The sequence below is a fragment of the Botryllus schlosseri genome, chromosome 8, assembly GCF_051294905.1.
Source record: "Botryllus schlosseri isolate E-star chromosome 8, Bs_hap1, whole genome shotgun sequence".
NCBI classification, from domain to species: domain Eukaryota; kingdom Metazoa; phylum Chordata; class Ascidiacea; order Stolidobranchia; family Styelidae; genus Botryllus; species Botryllus schlosseri.
In genome coordinates, this window is record NC_137243.1 from 3,438,942 (window position 1) to 3,466,246 (window position 27,305).

At 41.9% G+C, this 27,305-nt stretch overlaps 2 protein-coding genes and 1 long non-coding RNA gene across 5 annotated transcripts in view; 1 reads left to right on the forward strand and 2 right to left on the reverse strand.

Moving 5' to 3' along the window:
* Nucleotides 1-8,139, forward strand: part of LOC145444914 (sushi, von Willebrand factor type A, EGF and pentraxin domain-containing protein 1-like) — a 44,819-nt gene extending 36,680 nt beyond the window's left edge. For all 3 annotated transcript variants that reach the window (XM_080322976.1, XM_080322975.1, XM_080322974.1), the window contains 10 exons: nt 505-733; nt 1,724-1,932; nt 3,015-3,243; nt 3,976-4,148; nt 5,273-5,464; nt 6,097-6,285; nt 6,345-6,456; nt 7,072-7,223; nt 7,481-7,644; nt 7,803-8,139. In XM_080322976.1, the coding sequence (XP_080179102.1) occupies nt 505-733; nt 1,724-1,932; nt 3,015-3,243; nt 3,976-4,148; nt 5,273-5,464; nt 6,097-6,285; nt 6,345-6,456; nt 7,072-7,223; nt 7,481-7,644; nt 7,803-7,973 (1,820 nt within the window). In that variant the 3' untranslated portion in view covers nt 7,974-8,139. The remainder of the gene's footprint in view (nt 1-504; nt 734-1,723; nt 1,933-3,014; nt 3,244-3,975; nt 4,149-5,272; nt 5,465-6,096; nt 6,286-6,344; nt 6,457-7,071; nt 7,224-7,480; nt 7,645-7,802) is intronic.
* LOC145444919 (uncharacterized) overlaps nt 1-27,305 on the reverse strand; it is an 89,404-nt gene that overhangs the window by 31,621 nt on the left and 30,478 nt on the right. The gene's annotated exons all lie outside the window — the stretch shown is intronic.
* LOC145444915 (wee1-like protein kinase 1-A) lies at nt 20,363-26,385 on the reverse strand. Its single transcript, XM_080322977.1, has 4 exons — nt 26,141-26,385; nt 23,598-24,580; nt 22,720-22,889; nt 20,363-22,156 (listed from the first exon to the last, which is right to left on the reverse strand). The coding sequence occupies exons 1-4, from the start codon at nt 26,247-26,249 to the stop codon at nt 21,214-21,216; spliced, it is 2,205 nt and encodes a 734-aa protein (XP_080179103.1). The 5' UTR covers nt 26,250-26,385; the 3' UTR covers nt 20,363-21,213.

The following is a 27,305-nucleotide window of genomic DNA, read 5'->3' on the forward strand; positions in this document are numbered from 1 at the left end:
GAATATATAGTGTGTCCGTTGGTTGATTCATGGTTTGGCTAGTTAGAAAACTCAGTATTGCCTAGCAATGAACAACTGCGGACTACATTGGTGACGATATGAAGATTGAATTCACCTTGTACGGCCACGAACGACGTGTCCGCATATTTACAAATCTGACTTTAGTGAACAGAGAGAACTACAAATTTAATGGCTTCTCCCAAACAGTTTCCCATCGTCGTAGCACCCACCTCTACTCTCAGCCCCCACCCCCCACCTCCCCCCCCCCAATGGCCCAATTTGCAGCTAGCGCCCCTTCAAGATCGCAAACGTTCCCGGAGGTTGCTGGGAGCTTGGCGCCCTCTCTGGGAATCACTAGGTTAATGTACAAGCCCTGAAAATTTAGTGTCCTGTGTCGGTTGGCGAGATCGATATATCATATAGTGTTCCTGTAGCCTAATCTTCAACGCTGACTAGTATTAATTCAGTAGAATCTGCAATTTATTATGACTCCATCCATTACAGCAACCACTTGCAACCCGGCTCTGTCCCAACCGAACAACGGAAGAATCAGCTGTACCAACAGGAACGTCTTCGGCAGCGTGTGCACCTTCGTCTGTGACGAGGGCTATTACATGAGCGCCGGCAGCAGGCCGATCCTTGGCAATTCTCTAGAGTCCGAATGCGGCCCAGGACGCAAATGGAGCAGATCCACACCGACTTGCAGACCGATCACTTGCAAGCCGCCCCACAGGTATGCGATCGCTGAGCAAAATCGACTTGGACAACTAGAACATTTTCAGATTAGAAGTAGAATTATAGCTACACATTTTTTCCAACATTGACTATAGGATTAGAATTGTAGCAACACAGTTCTTTTTCAAATTAGATTATAATTAGAATAACTGAATTCGCAAAAACCTGGATATCTAATCAAATTCAGTTCATGTCGAATCACAGAGCTTCTTCCCATAAGCACAAGAATGGCAAATGTCTGTAAACCAAGCTTGACTCGTGTCTCACTATGCAGTTCTCCTGTAAACCGGAAAACCAGAAATTAGATTAGGATTAAAATTAGAGCGCAGAAACATTTCACAAATTAGATTATAATTAGAATTATAGAAAACAAACATTCTAAAAATTAGCTCTGAATTAGATTACCGCCTCGAATCATTGTGCCGAGTCTCGGATAAAATTAGGTATTCACGGTGGGGTTGCATTTGAAACAAATGGTTGTTTAAAACAGTGTTTTAAACAAAAAGTTGTGTTTTTTCAAGTTGTAGAATTATGCCATAATTTTGAAAATACTTTCCAACATGTAGTATGAGCCTACGGACGATTTGCACCCAATAATAGTCGACGTATACGATATGGAATGGTTGGAACCCTCAAAATAGTCAGCTCAACAGCTATAGCATGTAGGTAGATATATATCATTGGTACGGAACGAATGAAATGATGATGATGACTGCCGACCGTAAAAATGCTGCATGGCGATGTAGCCATGGTTAAGAATATTTTTAGTCCGTATATGACAGGGGTTGGAAGCCTTCGTCAGAGGAGCTGTATTTACCCTATATTTTTAATTGTCAATGTCAATCGACTATGGCGTCAGGATTGAATATTCGTGAAGTCGTGACTTGAAAAAAAAACATATTTTAAACAAGGGCCTTGTTTTGAATTGATTTCTGTTTTAAATGGAACCCTATTTCACGTCTAACGCTATTCTCTGTTACTATATCAGACGGCCGGCGAATGGAATCTTCGACTGCACCAACAGGAACTTTTACCGCTCGGAATGCACCTTCAGTTGTAACAAGGGCTACGTGCTGACGCCGGGCAGGGGCGGTTCGTTCGCGAACGAGCTCGGTCAAGTTGTCAGCGTGTGCGGAGAAGACGCGGTGCCGGGAGACGAGGACGGCGCGTGGACGGAACCACCTCCCACTTGCGAACGTGAGTACAGTCTCGAACTACACATCGTATGAATATGTGGATTGAAAATTCTAGTTGTATTATTAGACCAATTTGAGCGAAATACTAAAACTAATCTGATTTGGAAAAGGTTTCTATGCTCTAATCAAAAGTCTAATCTAATTTCTGGTCTTCCTCAAAATGATGCAGGAGAGATGTATAGTGTGAATCGAGTCACGCTTAGTGTACAGGCATTTGTCATTCTCATACTCGAGAATGCCCTCCGATTTGATATCAGCTGAACTCAATTCAAATTCCAAGTTTTCGCGAAATCAATAACTCTAATTCTACTTTAATTCGGAAAAAAACATGTGTAGCTATAATTCTAATCAAATTTGGGAAAACGTGTCTAGCTATAATTCCAATTCTAATCTAATTTGGAAAATGTATGTGTAGCTATAATTCCTATCAGATTTGGAAAACATGTCTAGCTATAATTCCAATTGTAATCTAATTTGAACAAAACATGTGTAGCTATAATTCTAATTATAATCCAATTTGGAAAAAACTGTGTAGCCATAACACAATTATAGTCAAATTTGGAAAAAAAACTGTGCAGCTATAACTCAAAATTTAATTCTAATTTGAAAAAAGTGCATCTATGATTCTAATTCTAATCTAATTCAGTAAAAACTGTGTAGCTATATTACTACTTCTAGTCAGATTTGGAAAAAAATGTGCAGCTATAATTCAAATTCCAATCTAATTTGGAAAACTGGGTGGTTAAAATATTAATTCTAGTCTAATCTGGAACAAACTGCGGCTATAATTCTAATATAATTTGGTAAAAACTGAGTTGCTATAGCTCAAATTCTTTAGTTAGATTTGGAAAAAAGCTGTGGAGCTATAATACTAATCTTAGTGTAATTTGGAAAGAAATGTATGGCTACAATTGTAATTTCGCTGAAAATTTTGAAATTCTCTGGATACATCCCAGGGATTGTTTTTTAGTGTTCGTGATAATTCAACTACATATATTACGCAGATTTGAGATTTCCCTCCCAAGTATTTACGTTGTATATGCGTGTTGTTTTACGATGTTAACGCGAATCTGCAATCCACAGCCGACAGCTGCACGGAATTGGACGCACCCGCAAACGGAAGAATTACCTGCTCAAACGGCTTCATCTTGGGCAGCGCTTGCTCCTACATTTGCAACCGAGGCTACTTCATGAGAGGGTCAAGCGGCGCTCTCACCAGAAGAAACCTCCTCCGATCCACCTGTACCACGGACTTGTCCTGGACTGTTGATCCACCAACTTGCGAGCCCATCACTTGCCTCCCTGTTCAAACGTAAGCAGGATTATATCGCTTGAATAGCATATTCCTATTCAAATATAGCAGACTATTTTCGGTAGACCCTGGTCAGGGGTAATCGTAATACGATTGTTGATATACACCGTTCAAGCCTCTACTAGATGCTGAGGATTAGGCTACCCCTGAGCAGTGTCAGTCGAAAATATTCGACATTAGGCCTATTTCAGGTGATTATATTACGCAATTGTATACTGAAGTTCTGTACCTCCGTGAAGCTCTTCAATTCTATGACTATAGCAAACTATGTTTGGCGTTGCTCGTGACGGAGAGACACGCACATTAGACCGTCTGCGTTTCATGCGTATCCTATATTTGATACTCAAAGGTTTAAATTGTCTTATCTGAAGTGGGGATTTGATCGCTACTATATGCGCCTATTTGTAGTACCAGTAGCCATTTTGCGTCAGTCGAGAAGATGCACCCTGTAATTTCGATATTGGCCTCATCGCATTGCCTGCTATAATTATGCGACCTATCGAAAACTACTTTCTTGAATACTTTTCATATCATCGTTTTCTGCTTCTACTTGAAATGGTTTTGAAAGGTCTCAGAAATAGCTCCCTGTAATCGTTACTGACTAAACATTTACGTCATTACCTTTACTTCCGCTTCAGTATCAACGCTGACTACTTTGAGCACGTCTGCGTAGTAAATCTATACATCTTGCTCTACCATAACAATTGCGTAAAATTTCCGTTGCATCGACAGCGACCCGCTCGGAGGCACCGTGAGCTGCACCAACGAGAACTTCCATCGATCCCGCTGCAGCTTCTCTTGCAACCGCGGCTACAAAATGGAAGGCCGACCCACGACCACATGCGAGGAAGATGGCCCCAACTCTGAATTCGGCCAGTGGTCGTACCCGGCTCCTATCTGCAAAGGTTCGTTATCAACAGAGTCTCGCCAATATGGGAGTTGCGAGCCTATACTGATAAAATCGAAAATTAACAGTACCTTTACCGATAACCCCGATATATTCAGCCGATATTCAAAACGGCATGTAGTTAGGTTTACCACATGTTCTCAATAAGGAGGATTGTTCCTCCTTTTTCAAGAAATCTAAAATAACGACGACGACGACGCCGCCCTAATATCCTCCTTTTTCGCAATCCGTCCTTCCTTATAGATTTGAGAGTCAGTGACAGCTCACAAATGCCATCATAGACGTAAAATCACCATTTTTAGTCAATCCATCAATATTAGCAGTAAAATTGATCTTTTGTGTCCTCTTTCGGATCTCAGAATATTGTAACCTTAATCTAGCTTAAACTTCGGAGCACTTGTCTGAACAATTTTACAGAATTGGTGCCAAATGCAGTTGCAATGTATGGTATTATAGCCTACCTCTTGATTTCAGGAAACCATGAACATCATGCCATGTATATAAGTATTCCTTCTCGTTCACACATACCGAGAAACAATTTCCGGCAGAGCTAAACGATGGAATATACCCACTGTAGATGTGCTGTTAATTTAAAAAACAATTTATTTTTCTTCTCCAACAACTTCGTTTCTGCGGATCGTATTTAAGCCAGATTCGTTATTCATCGTTCGTTTAGGCAACCTATTAATTTCATGGGGTAGTCAGTGAAATTTGAGGATTCTTTATTTTTTTGTTATTAAATCCAGAATTTCCAACTACTATAGCTTCGTCTCGACGGCTTGGAATTGAGCTAAATTTTTAGCGCGGCGTTTTTTCAGGCAGCTTAAATGTTTCATGCGGTAGCCGGTAAAATTTGACAAAATAAAAGGCACTTTTTAAAAATTCTATTTGACACGAAATAAACTAGAAAGGCTGCATCTGGCCGCATATACTTTATACGAAATATATCAATATTTCCAGCCAGGCAGTCACGGATAAGAGTCGCCCGAGACGCTTGCCACGCTTGCCGACACTGATGTCAACTTGATACGATTGGCGAACCGATATAATAGATCGGTCTCTCAAGTTATTAATGTAGAAATCTAACTCTATAAATAATAAGACTATCACGGCCGCATTCAGAAAACCTTTGCGACGAGGACCTTCCGCTCACGCCCGAGAACGGAGTCAAATCGTGCACAAACGCCAACGTGCTGGGGTCAGTGTGCACATTCACGTGCGACCGATTCCACACGATGACCGGGCCGAAGCGCAGCCGTTGCATCGAGACGCCGGAAGGACCGAGATGGTCGCACACGTCGCCGACATGTGAACGTAAGCACATGCTTCGTACAGACTTGGACACCTGGATAATTCTAGTACTCAATTTGTGAAATGATTCTATATACGCTCTCATTATATTGATAATCTGATTTATGGTTTTCCTGAAAATGCTATACAGGATAACTATATGGTGCGAAACCAGCCAAACTCGGTATACCAAAATTTGTCATTACCATACTTATGAGAACGAAAACTAATATCACGAATTTTCAAGTGTTTTCGTGAATTCATTGAATCTGATTATAATCAAATTTGGATTAAACTGTGTAGCTATACTTCTAATTCTAATCTAATTTATGTTTTTTTTTGAAAATTGTACCGGAGAACTTTATAGTGTGAAACGAGCCGAGCTTGCTGTACAGACATTTGTCATTCTCTGCTTATGCAAACGGTCACTGATTTGATATGAACCGGAATTGTTTGTTGTATTTATTACTAATTCGGAATATAATATCCAAGTTTTTGAATATGTTATTATAATCCAATTGTGAAATAACTGGATAGCTTTAATTCTAATTTTTACCCGATTCGGAAAAGCTGAATTTTTTCTGGTTGTCCAACTCAAGCTTCATAGCGTAGTAGCGGGTAGAAATCCTTCATGTCTCCATTTTCCCCCCTCTCAGCCGATCTGTGCCAACCGCCGAGGGAAACTCTCCGAAACGGTGTCGTGTCCTGCACCCGATCCAACTACGTCAACTCCCTGTGTACGTTCACTTGCACCGAGCCAGGCTATTCTCTATACCCCGAAGGCTTCACCACCAACAAGTGCCAAGCATCTCAGAAATGGAGCCGCAGAGCGCCGTGCTGTACTCGTAAGCGGATCGCGAGATCGTGATAGATTGAGAGGAAATGACACGCCGTTATTTCGCAGGACCGTGCCCGCCTAACGCCAAGATGGACGCAATCATTGTTCTTGATTCGTCATCGTCGGTTGGCGCTGAAAATTGGGTGATTGTCACGCGTTTCATCCGAAACATCATTGCGTAAGTTTACATTTGCGTGCTGTTGTAATTGTCGAGACCGTAAAATGCGTCACGTCGTATTGCAACATTAGGCACATAATTGGATTCTTCTCTTTACGTATCGGCATCTCCAATTAGGTTGTCACAGAGAATCAATGTCATTCAGTATTCGTCAGAATATATGTAACATCCGAACAAGACACACAGAATGTACAATGCGATAAGACACAATGCGATGTAATGAACAGATAGGAGGATACCGAACAACCAGTTGCGGTCGCAGTAGCGGTCTCTTACTGGCATCCACCTCCGCTATAGTGCCCGATTTCACAGTTCCTTTTTCGATCTCTTGCATAAGCATAAGCATCTTGTCATAATGTATTCCTCTGTAACTCCCGCCTTCACCATATCCTTTTTACTACATCTTGATGTCTCTTACACGACCTAGCTCTCTTCATTCTACCTGTTAGTTGAATTAAACATAGACTGATCGACCTAGTCCATATCTCTCGTATTTACAGGCCCATTGCACATACCACGTAGCTTTTGATCACTATTTTTATTGTTAATATGTGTTATATGTGAATCTTATTAGCAGTAATCGTAGCCTTATCTCATCACATTGACCCTTCGCAGTTCTTTCACAATCTCTGAGGACACCAGTCACTTCGCCGTCATCCGTTACAACAAGGCCGTCGACAGCGTAAACCAAATCCTGTTGAACGACTACCCCGACAACAAAGTGGGACTTCTGCGCGCGTTCGATAGATTGCCATACGACGGAAGTGGTAAGATGGCGTCGCATTGAAGTCGTGTACCTGTAGTATGTTATCGTGATTTTAGGATGGTTTTCCTTTCTATGTCCTCTGTAATCTTTGGAAAAGGGTTGCCACTTATGGATAAAATACATATTAGCCTACGTAACTTCTATATTGATAGAATAGTGTCGGGAATATATTGTACAGTCGATAATTTGCTTATCACGAAAAGGAATCAAATTACGTATTCAAAGACGTATTACAACTATGCCGTTGTTGCGTTACAGGAACAAGGACCGGTCAAGCCATCTCGTACGCCGGCGAAGTTCTGTTGTCGCCAGAAAATGGCGACCGTCCCGAAGTCCCGAATCTGATGATTGTGGTCACTGACGGAAAGTCTCAGGATGAAGTTTTAACGCCTTCACAGTCGCTCAGACGCAGAGGAGTCATTGTAAGAGCTTTGGGTTTGTCGTAGAATATCCCTCTAGTCTTGGTGTCCATTATATCAAAGCTATGTATTTATTTTAGTGGATATATATATATATATATGTGGATTTTTGCACAGCTTTTTGTCCTAGTCTTGTTATTACGATCTAATCTTCTCTTTAGACCTTCGCTGTTGGTATCCAACCACCGAAAGGAAAGCTCGACCCAACTCAGCTGATTGAAATCGCCGGTGACGAAAGACGTGTCTTGATCGCTGACAGTTTCGGATCCCTGGACGCCAACTTCGCTCTCAGCATCACAGACAGAGTCTGCGGCGACCCGTGCGACAACTAGATGTCAGTCTCATATCAGCTTATGTCTTTGGCTGTTTTTAGAATCGGCTATAGCCGTTTTAACGATCTGTAGATTTTTTCAAGACCCATTATAAGCATTGGTTATGTTCTATGGATGCATGGGATTTCTGTATGCTAACTGAAATAAAGAAGAACCGAGCGTTTGATTCTTGAATCTACAATGCCAGCGTTGTTTACCAGAAGGCAGGCATTGTTGGATAATGGATTGTCGTAGTACAGCGAATTTATGCGGGCGTTCTGTTGGATAGTGTAAAACTATAGAAATTAAACATGGAACGGCAACGACCGATTTTGCGGCTTCGTTCCGCTTCGCCGAGGCTGGAGTGGAGAGTGGTTTTGCGTAAGCGACTGTAGGATTTCTGGCAATCCAAAAGCTATCTTCCCGAGCACCGAAATTATTGAATCTGGTCTTGATCGAAAGCCACTGCTGCACCGATTCCGAAAATATAAAGTAAAATAATGATCGGGCACTGATCCACCTAGAATCCGTCCTCCAAGTCGAAATATCGGCATTGTTCGAATAAATCGGAGAGTCGCAACGGGTCATTGTTATGGTCATTGTGTTGCGGTTACCCGATTGTTCTGAACAATCCCGATATTTTAGACTTGGAGGACAGATTCTAGGTGGATCAGTGCCTGTTCATTATTTAAATTTATATTTTCGGAATCAGTGCAACATTAGCTTTCGATCAAGACCAGATTCAATAATTTCTGCGCTCGGGAAGATAGCTTTTGGATTGCCAGAAATCCTACAGTCGCTTACGCCAAACAATTCTCCTCTTCAGCCTCTGCGAAGCGGAACGAAGCTGCAAAATCTGTCGTTGCCGTTCCATGTTTAATTTCTATAGTAAAACACTTGTACAGTAGTCAAACGATATTATGACGAAACTGTGTCTTTCGGACCACGGCGGTTTTGTTACGATTAGTAGGCGTACGCCGGCCGTACGGTACCGGCGTTCAACGGACGGCATAACAAAACAACGCCAACTGAAAAAGGGCATGTACCTATAGCAAACTTCATACCAGTGTTGGGATCAAGTCACTACCTTCGAGTCATTGCACATTTTGACTGAAGTCAAGTCAAGTCAATCGATTTTCATATGCGATTCCAGTCAAGTCAAGTCACTCAATTTTTGGAGGTGACTCGAGTCAAACGACGCGACATGATTCTAAGTCATTGCATTTTGCTAACTGTTTCAAATACAGATGGAGTCCCTGCTTATTCTGAATCGAGGAATGAATAAAGAGTTTATTATTCACGCAAGTATAGGGGTATAGCCTCAGTCTATCTGTCGAAATACAGGATAACATGCGAAACCTTGGACAGTTCAGAAAAGGATATGGTGCAAGACGCTACCCAGCACCTAAATATCCATGATATACAATAATAAACGTATCCGTTTGATTTAAATCATAGAAGAGGTAAGCTCCGATCAGGCGATCACTGCGTTTGCGATCAATTTATTTGTGATATCACAATGTAGGCTCGGTAAAACGCACAATCATCGAGTGATTCGTTAGCAATCCGAGCTTATACAACCAGGGATTTCTAAGTTTTAGAAATCCCTGTTATACAACATACAGCGATTTAGTCGACATCGATTACTTGATGACTTGAATTAATTGCTTCGAGTCACGAGTTAATCTGCATTTCTAAAGCGTCGATTCAAGTCAAGTCATTTTTGAAAAGTGACTTGAGTCAACTCACGTCATACGAAAAAGGTGTTGACTCGAGTCATCCCAACACTGCTTCGCACACAGATGAACCATACTGAAGTGAACAATGAGCATGAACAATGAAGATTGATCACCGGTACCACAATCCCAAAACCCAGACAACGCGCGAATACATTGTAGTGCCTCGATACAAATTTCATTGCAGTTAACAACGCTACAACATGACATGATCCAATAACAAGACAAGAGCGTTAATAAATCAGAAGGCCTGAGGACAGCACTGAATATGATATGATCAGGACCGTAACAGCACTTCGTCAGGCCCTCGCCAAAGCGTTGGTGTTGAGCCCCCATAGGGTGATAAACCGAACTTATGGGGGGATCCACCCCCAGCCCCCTCAGCCTATGCGCTTTTTGCCGCTACATATCAGCTATATTTGATGTACTTTTTAGTGAATCACGTGATTTCGCCTAAATTTATATATTTCGTGATTGAATCGGTCAAAATGATCGGGAATAGCATGTGTATTGCTATCAATTTTCTATCCTCTCTGCTCGCGTAATCAAATTTACCGGTACAGCTAAGTGAGATGTGTTGGAAAAGGCAAGACCCTTAAATAATAATTAAACATATTCGGGCGGACCCGTTGGTATATTGACTTCGTTACATGATGCTATTTCGATACCTCCTATATATCTGCTATGTCAAAAGATATATGGAAATCGCTAAAACGGACTAAACTGAAAGACGCACACGATTTAATATTGATATTTCTTTACTGGCAAATAATTTGTCCCTATGAGATGGCATTTGTCCTGTGGGATTCAGATCGCCAGGACAGAAACATTCGGCGTCAGTCATTTAGGCGCCCATGGACAATTAAACATATATGTATAGGGTATACATATCGAAGTTTTCGGTCAGAACAAGGGCATTCCTTTGCGGCCAAGGTCTTCTCGCTGCTGATCGTTTGGTACACTTCTCGGAGTCGCATGTTATATGTTGCATGGCCTATACCTTGATATTTCTTGGTGCGTCGTGGCGTAGTAATGGCAATATTAAATCGCGCGGGCGCGAAAAAAAAATGAAAAAGTTGCATAAATTCCCAAAACAATATTCTATAATTTATGTTAAATCACGAAATAATTTTGGGCCCCCTTCGAGCTCGCCCCCCTTGGCGGCAGTTACGGTCCTGGATATGATCAATGATGATACGGTGATACTGGATAGGTTATTATAGCGACTGGTCTGAAATCTATATCAGCTGATGTACTGAGGATTCGAAAAATAACCCAGTGTATATCCATCCGAGCGCCAATACGTTTATCAAGGTTGTTTTGACTTTGAATTCTTGGCGCATTTTTATAGAGTCATCATGAAGGCCAATTGATTACTTGAGTAAATATTATTAGAAATCATAAGTTGATGGACGAGGTAGTATTGGAATGCGAGTGTTCATCGGTTTACCATATTGTATCGGTTTGACCTATTATGTGCAAAGGATTTCGAAAGGGGTGTAACGTATATCGTAAAATGTGATATACCGTAGGCTACTAGGGTTACCATATACGTACTCCTTTAGGAGGATTTGTTCTCCTTTTTCAGGAAATCGAAAACGTTCTTCGAGGACACCCACCCAAATGTCATCCTTTTTGATAATTTGTCCTCCTTTATAGCTTTCGCAGCAAGGCGATTGTACTAAAAACGCTATAACTTACGTGAAATATGGAACCGGGAAGTTCGAGCTGATCAGTCGGGAGTCGTTCCGGAAAATGACCTTTTTTAGTCAACCCTATATGGTATCACATTAAAGTTGGTCTTTCGGGGGAGTCGAGTGTCGGAAAATGGCCTTTTTTTAGTAAACACTACAGAATTTCCTGTAAAGATTCCCAATTTACCCGTTTTCTCGTCCGATATTATAGATTTTGTTGATTTGCATAAAGTGTCCTCTTCCGAATCTCAAAATATGGTAGCCCTAAGGCCTAGTATATACTGTTTTTCCAGTACCACTGTATCTGCACACTGAAAACAATTAGTGACGCGATAAAGAAGCCAAACTGGTTGGTTTGCATTATTGACTTGTCATCGGACTATATTTAACCGCGGCCAACGCTTCCTAGTGTGTAGAATTCGTAATTGCGGGTAGGTGGGCTTGTCAATATCAACTCCAATTCAGCAATCTACATACCAGTTACATCATCCTTATGTATAGGCCTAGTTCTTCAGTTACCTTGGTTGAGCACGCCAGTACATTGACCAATGGAAAATTACTCCACGGACTGACAAGGTTGAAAAACACTATAGTTTTATAGTTTTATTAGTCAGACATTGGGCTGTACGGTGATTTTAATGAATGACCCCCTATATGAATAAGATAATACAGAAAAGCGGTAATAACGATGAATAGTTTTATGGTCGATGAAGGAGTCATAGCACGGCGTTCTGCCAGCTGCGCCGTTCTTGACGATTAGACAATCAAAATATTTTAGTTAACGAAATATGATCCCCATATATTGTTTGCTATCGCAGAAATCTTGAAGTTATTAATACTCAATTATTGAATACTTCTAATCAATCACGCAGTCTGATATAACAATGGTTCCATCCATTGTTCAATGGGCTTTCGTAGGAAGGTAGCAATAAAGATGATAGGCGTTAATGAGGTTTGGAAATCATCACAATGCTCCACTCAGTGCAGGAATAAGTGAACAATTGCGCCATTCAGCAATGTAACATTTATAAATATATATATTCGTTTGAAAATAAACATGTTATTAATGCAACGGGATCGTCGCGTAACAGATTAGGAGAAACACATCGCTCGCAATTATGCGAAATGCATTTCTGATTAACTCCGGTAACGACCGCTTGTCCAGACAGGCATCGTATAGAGAAATGTATACTATACATATACAATAAATATAACATTCTATAGTTTGTTGTATGATAAAATTAGTTTCATTCATTTTATTCATACTCTTCTTAATCCACCCTCCCAAATGTTAGTTATAGTATTGATTGAATTCATTCGGTGGAACCGGAATCCGATAGAAAAATTCGGATTGATGGCACATAGCCTACTTTGTTCCATTAATAGGATTATAGATTGATGGTGTATGCCTGCATATTTCATATTGCATGTAGCATGTAGCATATAGGGCGATCTGAACATGAGAATTAGGACAGTGGCTTCGGGGAAATCTCCGAGACAAAATAGCATTTGACTACCCAGAAACATCGATAGGCTATCATTTTCAAGACAGCTACCGATGGTTGTAATGACTCGAGTCTTACTTATCTAGTATTCATTACAGCTAAATTGTCGGACAAAGTAAATTGATGTGCCTGCCTACCTAGACGCTTGTTTTATCTTATTCATATACGGCAGTGTGCTCCCCAATGCGTTTGCAAACATTTCCCAGCATGGTGGCTGGAAACCAGCAAACCAGAGACTGTCTGGTGGGACCACTAGAAGGAGATCAGTTTTAGTATCATTTGCGCAATCGAAGTGCTTTGACGATGATATAATCGACTCTGACACTAGTCAGAATCACAAGTCTCCTATTGCAGGGTTACCATACGCACTCCTTTAGGAAGATTAGTCCTCCATTTTCAGGTTTTTCAAAACATCCTCCGAGGTCGCCTAAAAGTCCTCTTTTTAGCAATTCGTCCTCCTTTACAACTTTTACAGTTGGGATAATGGTCAGGTTCAACCGAAAGCCAAAATCGACTGTTTTCAGTATCGATCAAGTAACTTTTACGATTTTGCAAAAGTGTCCTTCTTGCCCCATTCCAAAATATGGTAACCCTATTTTATGGTGCATACAAAGTCTATCTAATATACTATCGGCAACATATTTAACTTCTTTACAACGCTTAGCTAGGCCCAATCAACCAATCAATCGTCAGATCATATTTTCATCTGGACAAGACACACACACAATGTACAATGCGATATTCAAGACACACAATGCGATGCAATGAACAGATGCCGAACGACCAACCAGTTGGGGTCTCTTGAACTGACATCCACCTCGACCTAGTACCCGATGTCACAGTCTTCTCAGAGGTTATCGTTTTCTTTATAGGGTATCTTTTCTGGGCTGTTTTTCTCGCCGCAAGAACAACGACACGGGGGACGAGGATCCCAGAATAACCTCCGACGGCGGTAATCGAACCCGGGCACTGCGGGCAGCCTGCTTATGGATGGCGCCGACGCTCAACACTACGCTGTCTGATGTCAAAGACTACTCCCTCATGGTCGTTTCGACTCCCTCCTATCTCTTCGTCGTGTCGCAGTTTTGTGATGTTTTGAAATGATGGAATTTATTAATAAAATGATACTGATTTGAAGGCAGTTTCATATTTAAAGGGGCACAACGGTCTAAATACGATGTGGTCTCAAAATTAAAGATAACGGTGTGAAAAATATTGTTGGCAGAAACCATTTGTCTCGGAAAGTCACGGTATTCAAACTTCAGGACAGGTAACAGATTTACATGAGCGTTACTTATTCACAGTGAAATGAATCCAAATATTTTCGGCTGACACTCGTCAAGGGTAATCGTCAGCAACTAGTAGAGAATTGGAAAGAACATTGTATATCAACAATCGTACCACAGAAGGAGTGTTTGTGTACCCTTTAAACATAACACGATGAGCTTAAGCGCTCACTCCGCCCCGGTCGAAATTTCATGCCGGTGACGAAATATTATGCGATGCTGCGATTGTTGATATACAATGTTCTTTCCAATTTTCTGCAAGTTGCAGACGATTACCTCTAACGAGTGCCAGCCGAAAATATCGGGTTCATTTCATTATGAACATAATATTCAACTGTGTGTAATCGTATATAAATCCCCTCTCTATATCCTAGCTAAGGGACGGCCTATATGCTCATGACAATGTCACGGATAGGAAAATCTCTCCTTCATAGTGAGCAGAATATGACCTGACTACTGTCTTTCAGAAAGGACACTTGGCCTTGCAGCAGTCCTCCCTTATTACACGGCACCTCACAGCCAGACTTGAACTAGATAATTCCAGTCGCCTAGAGCGAAATGTCGCAGGCGGTAGCCTAATTGAATTTCTGAAATGTTTTTTCGCTTTAATTTGTGACATACATATGAGCAATGAGCATACATACAAGCATGATTAATAGAAAGAGGCATTTCGGCGTCGGCCAATACCGCCCCACGACGACATAGACATATGGAATTTTAGGCTATGTAGCATGCGACTCAGAGAAGTGTATCCGAACGATCGGCTGCGAGAAGACCTTGGCCGACAAGGACTGCCCTTATGCTGACCGAAAACTTCGATATCTACAGCCTACATATATGTTTAATTGTCCATGGGCGCATAAATGGCTGGCGCCCAATGTTTCTGTCCTGGCAATCTGAATCACACCAGACAAATGTCATCACGCAGAGAAAAGTCATTTATACCGAGTTGAAAAGTTTAGTACGTTTGGGCGATTTCAATATCTTTGGATATAGCAGACAGGAGGTCACGAAATAACATCATGTAACGATGTCATCATACGAACGGGCCCTCCGGAATATGTTTAATTATTATTTACGGGTCCTACATTTTCCAAGACAGCAACTGACGCAGCATCTACCGGTAAATCTGATTGCGTGGGCAGAGAAAGGATGAAAATTCGATAGCAATATATACTGCAATTCTCGATCTTATTATTGACTGATTCTGGGGGCATAAGACCAAGTTTATTTGGCGTGGGGGGGGGGCTGACGAAGAACTGATTAGGCCCTGGTGTTATGTCTCTATGTTATAGTGTTAATCTAATTCAGTGGTTCTTAACCTTTTTCATATCGTTACCCCCGAGAAGAAAATGATGGGATGCAATTACCCCTTTTCAGAAAATAACGTGACGTCATCATAATATTACATCATAACGTGACGCCATAATGTACACTGAAATGCCTGTTGAAAATATCATGTCAATGGGAAAGCTGAGGCTGTTTTTGTGTTATCCAGTGGTCACATCTGGACAAAGGGGAGGATAATAGACATCATCTCCTGTAATTGTCGATCGCAAACTTATTTTGATATTTCGTTTTGATAGATACCATTGCAGAAAATCCTATTTCACGGCAATAAGTTCAATGAAATTCAATCAGAAAGTTCAATCCCAAGATGACGAAGATTGGTTATTCATTTTGAAGGCGAACCCAAAAGGTTCCAATATCTTGCCTCGTTTCTTCGAAGGCATTGTGATGATGTTAGACTTAATTTCTTTGACTAGACTAGACCACTACACTTTTCAATACTGATAACTCTATTTCTATGATATTGTTACTGCATTATAGGTGTAAAGCTGAACTTAGACGACCCCCGTTGTCTTTCAATTTGCCAGCATGCGTAACAATATATGATCCCCACTACTGCAAAATAAATAGGACTTACCTAGCACTATACTAAACGACATTCGATCCTGTTATTCATAATCACTAGTGGTTAATATGATATCACAGCAGGCATGGTGTGTTAAGTGAAACAAAATATATACTAGCGCGCAGAAATATAAGCTAGCCTACATTCATATTTACGTTTCAAAATATTTCAGTGCAGCGTTACAAGTTTTTTAAAAATGTCTATTACCCCCAAAAAATTGGTAAATTACCCCTTTGGGGGTAATTACCCCCAGGTTAATAACCACTGATCTAATTCCTGCTTTACCTGAAAATGCTCCAGGAGTCCTGTGCGTACAGCGTAAGACGAGTCAAGCTTGCAGCACAGACATTTGCCATTCTCATGATTATGTGAAAGGACTCCGCTTTGATACGAACTTGTTTCATTTTCCAAGTTCTCGCAAATTCAGCAATTCCAATCTGATATGGAAAGACCTGTGAATTTTAATTTAATTTGGAATAAACTATAATTCTAATGATGGCATAATTTTGAAATACTGTATAGCTATAATCTAATTTCGAAAAGTTGAAAATTTTCCAGCTGTCCAAGTCTGCCTGTGAACAATCTGAACAGAAAACACCAACCATCGACTCAAGTTGTCCATGCTCCTTCTTAGCGCTTTTCGTTATGCATATCGTACATGTAACCATATTGTCTTTAGTCAAGTTGCCAGCGATCAGACGAATAAATCTCCAGTAGTATGTCCCAGTGGCGGCTCGTCCTATAGGGCAACTGGGGCATTGCCCCACCTAAAATTCTGTTCAATAACAATTTAACCATTTATAGACGCACAGCAATCAATATATACCGAGATCACAGCGAAACCCGCGTTCTTCTTGTGCTTTCGCTTGCAAACGCCCATACATAGCGAAGTCTCTGCGAAAATCGAATTCTCTTCTGTGTTTTCGCCCGGTAGCGCTCATAACAAGCTTTCACTATCTATTCTCTCAAAGCCGCGCACAATAAAGAAACGGTGATTTACTCTCTCCTATTCGTAAAATGGCCGAGCAACCGGGGCAACTATGCCTACTGGCCCCTAAGGTGTGATGTAACAATCGTATCTATATCTGAACTCGGTTACCGTAATATGCGTTGAGTCGACCTTTGCTGGTATAGGTCGATTTTGACGGTGTTTAGCACCATGATAATTCTTGAAACTTGGTATGATATGTCGTGAAGGTAGTATTTAACACTGCTCCAAGTTTCAGGCTTGCTACTTAAAGATAATGGTAGTAATTCCGTTTCCGAAGTTCAGTGTGTGCTGATCTATCATGTACATAGTACAGCAAACGGATTTTACTCAAAAGCCGGTATTGGTCTCCATTGATTTTGACGATGTTCTATACCGAGATCGGTCATGACATTTGGCACGGTAAGTGTTAGTATCGACCGATGTAACAAGTTTTAAGTTTGTCACTGAACTATGTGGGTGGTAATTTCGTTTCCAAAGTCGAGTAAGAGCTGACTCTTCATTTATCGCCAACAAATTTACGCAAAAGCCGTTATTGGTCTCTTGATTTTAACGATGTTCCATACCTAGATCTGTCATGAGCTTTCACACGGTATGTCTTGATTTTAGTATCGAACGCGGTGCCAAGTCTTAAAGTTGACACTCAATGATTGAGGCAGTTATTTCGTTTTCGAGGTCGAGTATGGTAGAGATGCGCGCTGATCTGATACTTAGCCTACCTACGTCATTGCGGATCTCACGCAAAAGCCGGTGTCGGTCTGTGCTAATCTATAGTCTGCGTTCCATAACGAGATCGGTGATGATATTTCCAATGGTATATCTCGATGATCGCATGAAACAGCTAACCAAGATTCTCGGTTTGCATTCAAGTATTCGCATAATTTTATGTTCGCCAATGTCCATTTCACTGTGAAATTGTGGCCTTCAAACCATTTGCTTACAATCCCCTGTCAATTGCGATAGCTATTTCATTTTCGATGTCGGCTAACAGCTGATCATTCGATCAGCCTATTCCTCGATCTATTTTACTCAAAGTTCGGTGTTCGTCTGTTTGCATTGATTTTGACAGTGTACCATACCGGAATGGGTTATGAGATTGCGTATGCTACTTTTCGATGATTTCTTGTAACAGTATACTAAGTTACGGCTTTTATTCATGTATTTATATATTAATATATTTTCCAACGGCGATTTCGCAGCAGACTTATCAGTAAGCCGTATGTGTTGTGTCACAGTCTCCAGTTTCAAGGCCAAAATGTCCTACGTTGTTCCGAGACCGAAGTTCCGAGGCTGCTGTCCTTAGTTCTTCAAAGACCATTCAAATTGATGTTCTGGATTCAATATGACAGGCCCAATCTATGAGATAACAATTGCGTATGTGTCCGAACTCGTTGACCTTTCCAGTTAGGCTTACGCAATCTCTCGAGTTCTAGTCATTGGAATTAGTCAGGTCAAGTCAAGTGCGAACATGAATCGTATTGAATCTTTATTCCGTACGTAGTTTACGCAGTTGCCTTTAGAGCGAAAATGAGAGGTCTAGAAGTTGTCCAGTCTATTGATCCAATCGTACGCCGGGTGCCTCCGCTTTGGTTGCCTATTATCACCTGGTCGTAACCAGAGATGGCCACAGTCCGGTTCAGGAGCAGGAGCAGGATTTCAATGTTTTTCTACCTGGCCGGACTGGATCCGGATTTCGAATTTGGGGTGACGGTCGGATTTTAGGGTCTATCGATTTGCGTAATCTATAACTCTACCATGAAATCAAAACGCATGCTACTAAGGATGACCTGATACTTGATTCGTGGCATAGGGACGATTCTTAGTTCACGTACATTTTGTAAAATAATCCTTTGATTAAAAATAAATGAATAAAACATTTGTTACCACACTTCAAGTCACGGCTCACCGGCAAACCTCTCGCGGCACCTACGTTAAAATCACTGTTGTCGGGAAATTCATGTGACCATCATAAAGTTACTTTTTTACGTTGGAAAACGCCATTGTGACGTCATGTTGATAAAAGTCGCTCGCAGCCCTTGCCCCACCACCCGATATTGTCACGAGCCGCCACTGGTATGTCCTCTTTTGCAGATCCGTAAATAGGGGTACACAGAAATTTCTGTCGAGCTCGATAAGGTTGGTAATAACCACTGGTCTATATCCTTCTTTAGGGGGGATATGTGGTACCGATGGATCACTGGGACCGAAAATACTTTGAAAATTCTCTATGATAATTCCATGATTACACTCCGTGAACTTGTCTACAATTGCATGCTGGCAAAATCTTTCCTCACATACAAAAAAATTCGACGTGCTCGAGCTGTGAGGTCTCTCACAGATGATTTTTGTTGTGGGGGGTGTAAACTAAATTTAGATTGACATATACATTTTTCTTTGTAACCTTCAACACGAACAAACCAGCAATCATTTTTATTGTGAAGTGTAGGGCTTGTATCAGGCTACATAATGGCACCTATTATTTTTTTTCAGTACTTTCCTTGAGTGGACTTTTTTTCGATTCATGTATAAAATTCGTAGGCTGGGGACCGATGATACAATAGCCAAATCAAGCAAAATAATCAAACATACTAATCATGAAACAAATGAAACATGCCTACGTACACAAAATCTTTATCTAATAATTGCATATGATGTTTTATCGCTATAACGAGGTATTTGTAAGTCACACTGTCGATTTTCGGGCAATATATGTACCCACAAATTTATAAGTTCGAGCCTAAATCGAAACGTGATTTTATGACAACATTTCAGTTAATATTTATTCTATTTTTTGACAGTTGCGACCAAACATTCTTCTTTGGCTTGCTGCAGCTTAGGTTATGATACTGAGCAAGAAGAGTAGTCACATTTGAGTTTTTTAGGGTATATGTGTCATAGGTCCCCGGGTCGTGTGTCATTGGACCCACCGGGTGGGGACCGATGACACGTTCGAGCAACAAATTTTGAATGTCCATAAATATTTTTTGAAAAGACGGATATTCATGTATATGTGCGCGATAGGTAGGGCTTGTATCAAAGCGCTGAGCCAGCAAAAGATCTGCTGTTTTCGGCTGAACATTTCGGGGCCAGCGATCATTTTCCAATTTTTGACCCATCGGTACCACATCTCCCCTACGGCACATAGGCTCATTACTATGTCCCCCATCAGTAAATATCTCCACCTTAGTTAACAGACTACATTGTTCCAGCAAGTACACTTCTGCCTTTCAACAATCCTCCCTAAACACACAGCACCTCAGTTTTCAAAACAGATCAAACGACGAAGCAACGACTCTTCCTCAATTTATTTAAAAATGTATGTACATGGCAGACTGCATGTTGAGAAATCGGTCGGCAGGAAGATACAGGTCTCGAGTCAAAACGCAATTCCGTAACCCGGCATATCAGAACGGCACCGATTCTCGCAAAGACAACGCAAGCGGCAGTTCCAATTGTATGATTCGTCTAATCAAATAGGCAGTAGACATAATCGGCAATGACACACAGTTTGCATTACTAAGGCTGGGCGCAATGATTGAACGCTCTAATCTCAATCACGTATCAATTCTAATGATTAGAAGATTCTAAAAGTAGTCGGAGATGATTTTTTCGGCACTGAAATTACACGCTTATCCACGCAAATTACAGTATCCACTATGGAAGCTTCGAAGTCACTATTGATCATGTAGCAGCTTACGAAACATAATACAAAGCTACACACGATACTGACCAAGCCACAGCATAGTCACATAGTGTAAGGAAACAGGCATGGTCAAAAGAATTCCAAATTATCTTCAATATGATGCAAAGCTGGTATTAAATTGTATGCGGCAGCATAAAGGGACATACTGGAATACTCAGCGGAGCCCAGCCCGAGATACAACACCTCAACAGTACAACGCGAGGCAGTAACAAAAGAATCGTACAGATCCAAAACCACGGCGGCATGATGAATCACAAGTATAAATCTTCTATAAAACCAGTATGAAACTTAAAACGAACACCGCGCGCGCACAAAATCCGACACGCACACACTCACAATGTGAAAAGCTCGCAAACGTAAGAACAAGGCTAAGAAATATTATCAAAAATAGCTCCGACGACATTATCACGACGGCTCACATCGTCATGATTCGATCAAAGAATGGCGGTCATGCTCATGCTGCGGTGACACTTTTTCCCGACGAGCCTATTCGTCTTACCGCCCCGAAGACTATTGAGGTTCCTACGCAGCGGCGTGCAGCCTCTTTTGACCACGCACTCGACATCAGCATGCTGACACTGCCTGGCTTGCTCCAATTCCCGGGACAGCAGCTCGTTCTTGAACTTCTCGTGATTCAACTCGCGCCGCAACTGGTCCTTGCTTTTCGATGAGCCTGGACACAGGAATCTATGCCGCGTCAAGGCGGAAGCCCCTGGCCTGCGTGCCGCGTCAGGGTGCGCCAGACACTGCAGTAACGAATTAAATCCATCGGAACAGTGAGATACGGGTCCGAGACCGTCGCGGCGGATTTTATGCCATCGGTCTCCGTTTTTAGGCGGGGCAGTCCCGCTAGCTACTTCGTGGACCGTAACTCCGAGCGCGAAAATGTCAGCTTTCTGCAAGTCAGAGTAATCCTCCTGTAGTACCTCGTTAGCCAAGTATCTACAGTCGCCCTCTTCAACTTGCGGGTCGTCGACCGAAGTCACGTGGCCTAGATCTCCGATTTTGTACGTAACGCAATCCATTGATAATTGCGATTCATCCTCATCTTCGCTGTGATCCCGAACGTCACAAGAAACATCCATTTTCGCGTTGTGCACGTCGATACAAATGAAGATGTTGCCCGGCTTTATATCCATATGCGCGAGCCGCTGGGTGTGGATGTACTTGAGGCCTTTCGCGACTTGCAGCAGGAGGTCCTTGGCCTGCGTCTCGGTGAACGCCTTGCCCTTGGCGCTGTCGGCCAGGCTGCCGCCGTTGCAGAACTCGTTCTGGATGAGCATGTGGTCGTTTTCGGCCCACGCCGAGTAGTACCGGACCACGTGACGGTGTTTTCCGAGCACCGCGTGCGCGCAGACCTCGCGAATCGCGTTGGCTCTGAAATTGAGAAGAGGCGGTTTAGAAAATTATTCGAGAATGAAGTACTTCTGCGTAGTTGGAGCATTCCAGTATATACAATTGAATGATAAAATCTCATATTGAAATAAACCTCAATATTTTCGGCTGACACTCGTCAGGGGTAATCGGCAGCAACTAGTAGAGAATTGATAAGAACACTGTATATCAACAGTCGTATCAACAAATATGACACCCCCGACATGAAAGATAGTAATAGGAATAGCAGCACCAGCAGCGAATAGATGGCCCACTTAGTCGAGACATTCAAGTAGGTTTTGCCTGATTGCTCTACCAACTCAAATCGCCATCTATTTGGATTACTCCCACTTGTGCGTAACAGCTTTTCAGGCAACACAGCCTATATTATACACTTCGGACTTGGAAAAGCAGCCCTAAGCTGAATCATGATGCGCTTGTGAAATGCCCCCCGTGTGATGGTCACTAAAAATTTTCTCGAACATTGCATGAATTCGTAGTGTCGTAAATGATTTTTGGTTAGTCGCGACGAAGCAATATTGTCCAGGTTTACGGCCAAAACTCACTCGTCAATTGACCCGGCCAGGGGTTTCTTCGATCGTTTGACGGCGTACGTGCACCCGTCGAGTCGATTGACGCACTTGAACACGGAACCGAATTCGCCGTCGCCGATCTTGCAAACCTCGTGAAATTCCTGTTGATATCGGGATATGTTGTTCTCGCGGAGGTGTATCCTCTGAAAAAGGAAACCGACTTGTCATCTCACACATTCCAACACCACTGCTTTGTATCAATACTATGCAATGGAGAATTAATCCCACAATCTGAAAGCCTGGGGTCAAATTGCACGTTAAATCCCAGCCGTCAGACGAGCACAAACCATTCAGTGCAAATACCAAGCTCACGAAAACGGGTAGAATTGCAGGATGGACATTCAGTATATAACTAGGACCACCATGACAAACCCATGAATAATAGAGAAGAAGCCATATAATCAGGAATGCCATGCAGTGCGATGTGAAAGATTTGTCCTTACAATGAAGGCCGACATCTTATATAACTAGGTAGATTAGAATTAGTGAATTTACAAATACCGAATTGTCAAGTAATACAACAAAAATCAATTCGAGTCCATAACAAATCAGAGTTTACTCTTACAGACATGCCGTAAGAATGGCAAGTGTGTGTGTATGCCAAGCTTGGCTAATTTTGCACTATACAGTTCTGCAGAATCTCCAGCAAAATTTTCAGGAAAACAACAAATTAGTTAATAATTACATAACCTGGCGTGAACAGGTGGTTAGGGCTAGGCGAAACTGACGACTGTTTAGTAAATAGTTTACAAACATCACGGTTAGACTACTAGCCTTGATTTTTGATCAATGTCGATGGCAACCCAGGTTATACTGAATAATATAGGCTACATATTGATAAGCTTGCTTACCTTAGCAGGCCTTGACTCATCTTCTTCGTCTATATCGTCCAGGCTCAACGACTGATTCCTGGAACGCGACCTCTTCGAATTCGGCCTGTTATCCGGCGTGAACGGATTCACGTTAACCGAAGGCGTGCCTGCCTTATGGAAAATAGTGGGCCTCGACCAGTGCGAGCTCACGTTGTTGCGTTTGATAATCGAATCCGCGTCCGTCTGCGTGTCGTCGGCCATTTCGTACGTCGCAGGCGAGGACTGACACGGCCCGCAGCGCAACATCTGCAAACGGCTCCTAGATTTGCCGGCCCCGGACGGGCTGGGCGGCGGGATTGGCGTGGGGTGCGTGTCCCCGTCTGAAAATTCCGGTTTTGGAATAGACACCCGGGGTTTCGTATTTTTCATTTTGCGTAAAAGTGTCTTAGGAGTGGAGGGGGTGTCGAATAGGGTAAGCGCGCGGAGTTTTTTCGTGTGGGGTGGGGTGTCTGGCGGGGATTGGATAGGAGAGCATGAAGATACGCCTGACGATGACGCGGGTGACGGTTTCGGCGACGGCATCAAACATAGTTTCCGTCCGCGGCGTATCGGAGACGAGAATCCGTCACTATTATTATCCTCGCCGCTGCTACAAGAATTGAAATCCAACGCGGACGATTTCCGGATATCTCGTTTTGCGGGAGTGTTTTCATCGTAGGAAACATTCCCGGAATCCCGTCGATGGCTGTAGTTTGTGAAAGGGAGTTTGCGGGCTATTATCGTGTGAGAATCCTCATCTTCCGAAGTCGATTCCATCGCGTTTAACGCGCAGATTTTCCGCAACTTCTTATCGTCACAATTTTCGATGACTCTTTGTAAGATCCTCGAGCGGTTCGTGCTGACCGGAGTCTGGATAGGTTTGGAAATTTTCGGCCTCGGCGGTGAGAACAGCGAGCGTTTTGCGGGGGAAGGTTGGATTCGTGGGTTGCTCGACGGTGAAGGTGTCATGGTAACGTGCATTCCTGCATGAAAGATGCAAAGAAGGTGATATTTCTGCCGCTGCCGTAGATATATGATATATTCATACAAAAATATACTCGGATATTTTTGGCTGACATTTGTCAGGGGTAATGGTCAGCAACTAGCAGCGATATGTGTATCAACAGTAGCATCACCAAATAGTGACGTTTCCGACATAAAAAATTTGAATAACCGGGATGAACAGATGGCAGATGTACTATTTCAGACACATTACACAAACTACTTCTGTAGACACAACCTGGGTTGGCCTCTATTGATGTAGGTCGACTCCAAGGATCATAAATGAAAGGATGAACGGCTTCTACATATGACACGAAGTAAATTCTTGCACAAATAAAATTATTCAGTTAGTGGATAATATTCTGCCAGTCACGCTCGTACAGAATAAAAACATTATAAATGGAAGAGGGGTGACCAAAGTAACAAGCCTCCAACCAGTTGAGAAACAATATTTTTTCTTGAAAGAACGTCTAGGATCATTTAAAATGAATTGATCACCAACATCACACAATAATTCCAACTTGCGGTGGATGAAAACTAACTAACAGCATCTGCATTGATTGTTATGCTATCACACAATATTATACAGCAACAACTACCACCATGAACCATAAATTCTACATAAAAGGAATAACGCAACAGACTTTGTCTAGCTCATGAAATTTCACACCAATACTGGGTGAGTGCAAACTCATATTCAACGTACTGTACCATAGCGATCATGCAAGTATGAATCCTGTACTGTATTCGGAGAATGAGACCTTTGCATATCATTATTATTGTTATCCCTAGTTGGATTTGTGATGAATTTAAACAAAGCAATATAAATCAGAACAGGCAAAGGCCATGATTTCTGTCTGTCGTCAGGAGAGAACGTATTACTCTTTCATTTGCGTGCCTTGGAGTCTACTTTAATAAAATACGTCAACCTAGTTTGTGACAACAGAAGGGGTTTGTGTATCATTGAAAAATAGGACATTGAGCTCACTCAAGCTATCTGTCCGTCTCGAATATTCAAAACTGCATGAGTGACATATTTTCTAATATACAATGTTCTTTCCAATTCTTCACTAGTTGCTGATGAGTAAACCTGACGAGTGTCAGCCGAAAATATTCGGGTTCAGGTCAATACAAATGTATATGAGCAAACAGTTAAATTCTCTGCCTGTGTGTACTACACGAAAACATTACTCATAATCTAAAGCTCAACAAGTAGAGGACTGAAATCTATTAGAGCAATGTTCGATTCAATAACTCAAGTCAATATTAGGCCTACATAATGATTGCAAGTAAGACTCGTCTTATTCAGAATTCGCAATACCTCAATGTGAATTTTGTAATGGAATTGAATCAATTGATACCCAAACTGTACTGTGCTAGACATTATGATACAACTAATCCAAGGTTCAAAGGCTCCCATGGTGGGAAGAAAACTATGATTCTTGTCAAAAGAGAATTTCAGAAATATAACTCTGATCACTGTGACTATAGCATTATAGTCTACTATACCCAAAAATACAGATCAAAAACGGAGTACAAACCTGAATCATCATCCGTGAAGCCGTCATCAGAAAAATCCAACGCAATCTTCAAACTGCGAGAAGCTGCTACATCCTTGGATGGACTTGCACACGACAGTGTGAGCGCCATCGTCGATCGATCGTCGGTCGATATAATATTCTCACACAGTGCGTATATAATATGTCCGTTCAGTTTCACAAAGCAACAGTAGCTTTTATATGTAGCATATTACTGGCTGTAAACATGAAGCATACATATTACTATTAGTGAAATTTATGAAAAATAAACTCAACCTCGACCTCACGCCGACTAACCGCGGCCGCACATGCGCATATGGAAGCCACAAATTAAGCTCGGTGTCTGTGCTTTTGAATTGAGCATAGTACTGACTAGAAAAACTAAAAACACGTATTACAACTAGTTAAGATGTTAACTCAACGCCGACCTCCCACCTATCAACCGGGGCCGCACATGTGCCGAGGAAAGCGACAAATTAATCTCGATGTCTGCGGAGCACGCCAGCAACTGTAGAGGCACCACGACTAAAACTGCGACCAGATATAGCTTATGTCAAACACACCCCATAATAATAACTGAATTTCTGACTCATCCAAAAATTTTATATCCAAACATGGAGATTTCAATGACACGGCTTGACCGATGGTGACGACAGAATGACGTAACGCCGTGGTTACTACACAGGAACAAACAACTCAGGCTACTCTATCTCCTCATAATAAGAATCGCATACGAAGTCCGACACCGCGTGTCGAATTCAACGAATGGCGGGAGAGAAGCGACGTCGGCCAATCACAACACGCAAATGCCAGACGCAGCGGAGCATAATTTCATTCACCCTTTTTTCTTTCCTACTCCGTACATCCTAACTTTTTCTCTTCGTTCTCGCCTTTACTCGATAGCGTCAAAGTTCCGAACTCATCAATAGGCGTCATGCAGCGACAAAATATTCATTTCATTCATGAAGCATCCTCATTCGTTTAAGACCCGTACATTAGTATTAATTACGTGAGCCAATGAACAATGTAGGCACGAGACTATGTTCGGTTTCGTTTTTACAGCAAATAAACTCACTTACGCTTAGCCCTATTATTGAGATCTGAAGCACAGTGCACCGCAAATCAGCGCATACATTGTACTAATCATAGTTAACGAGAAAGTGCTCGT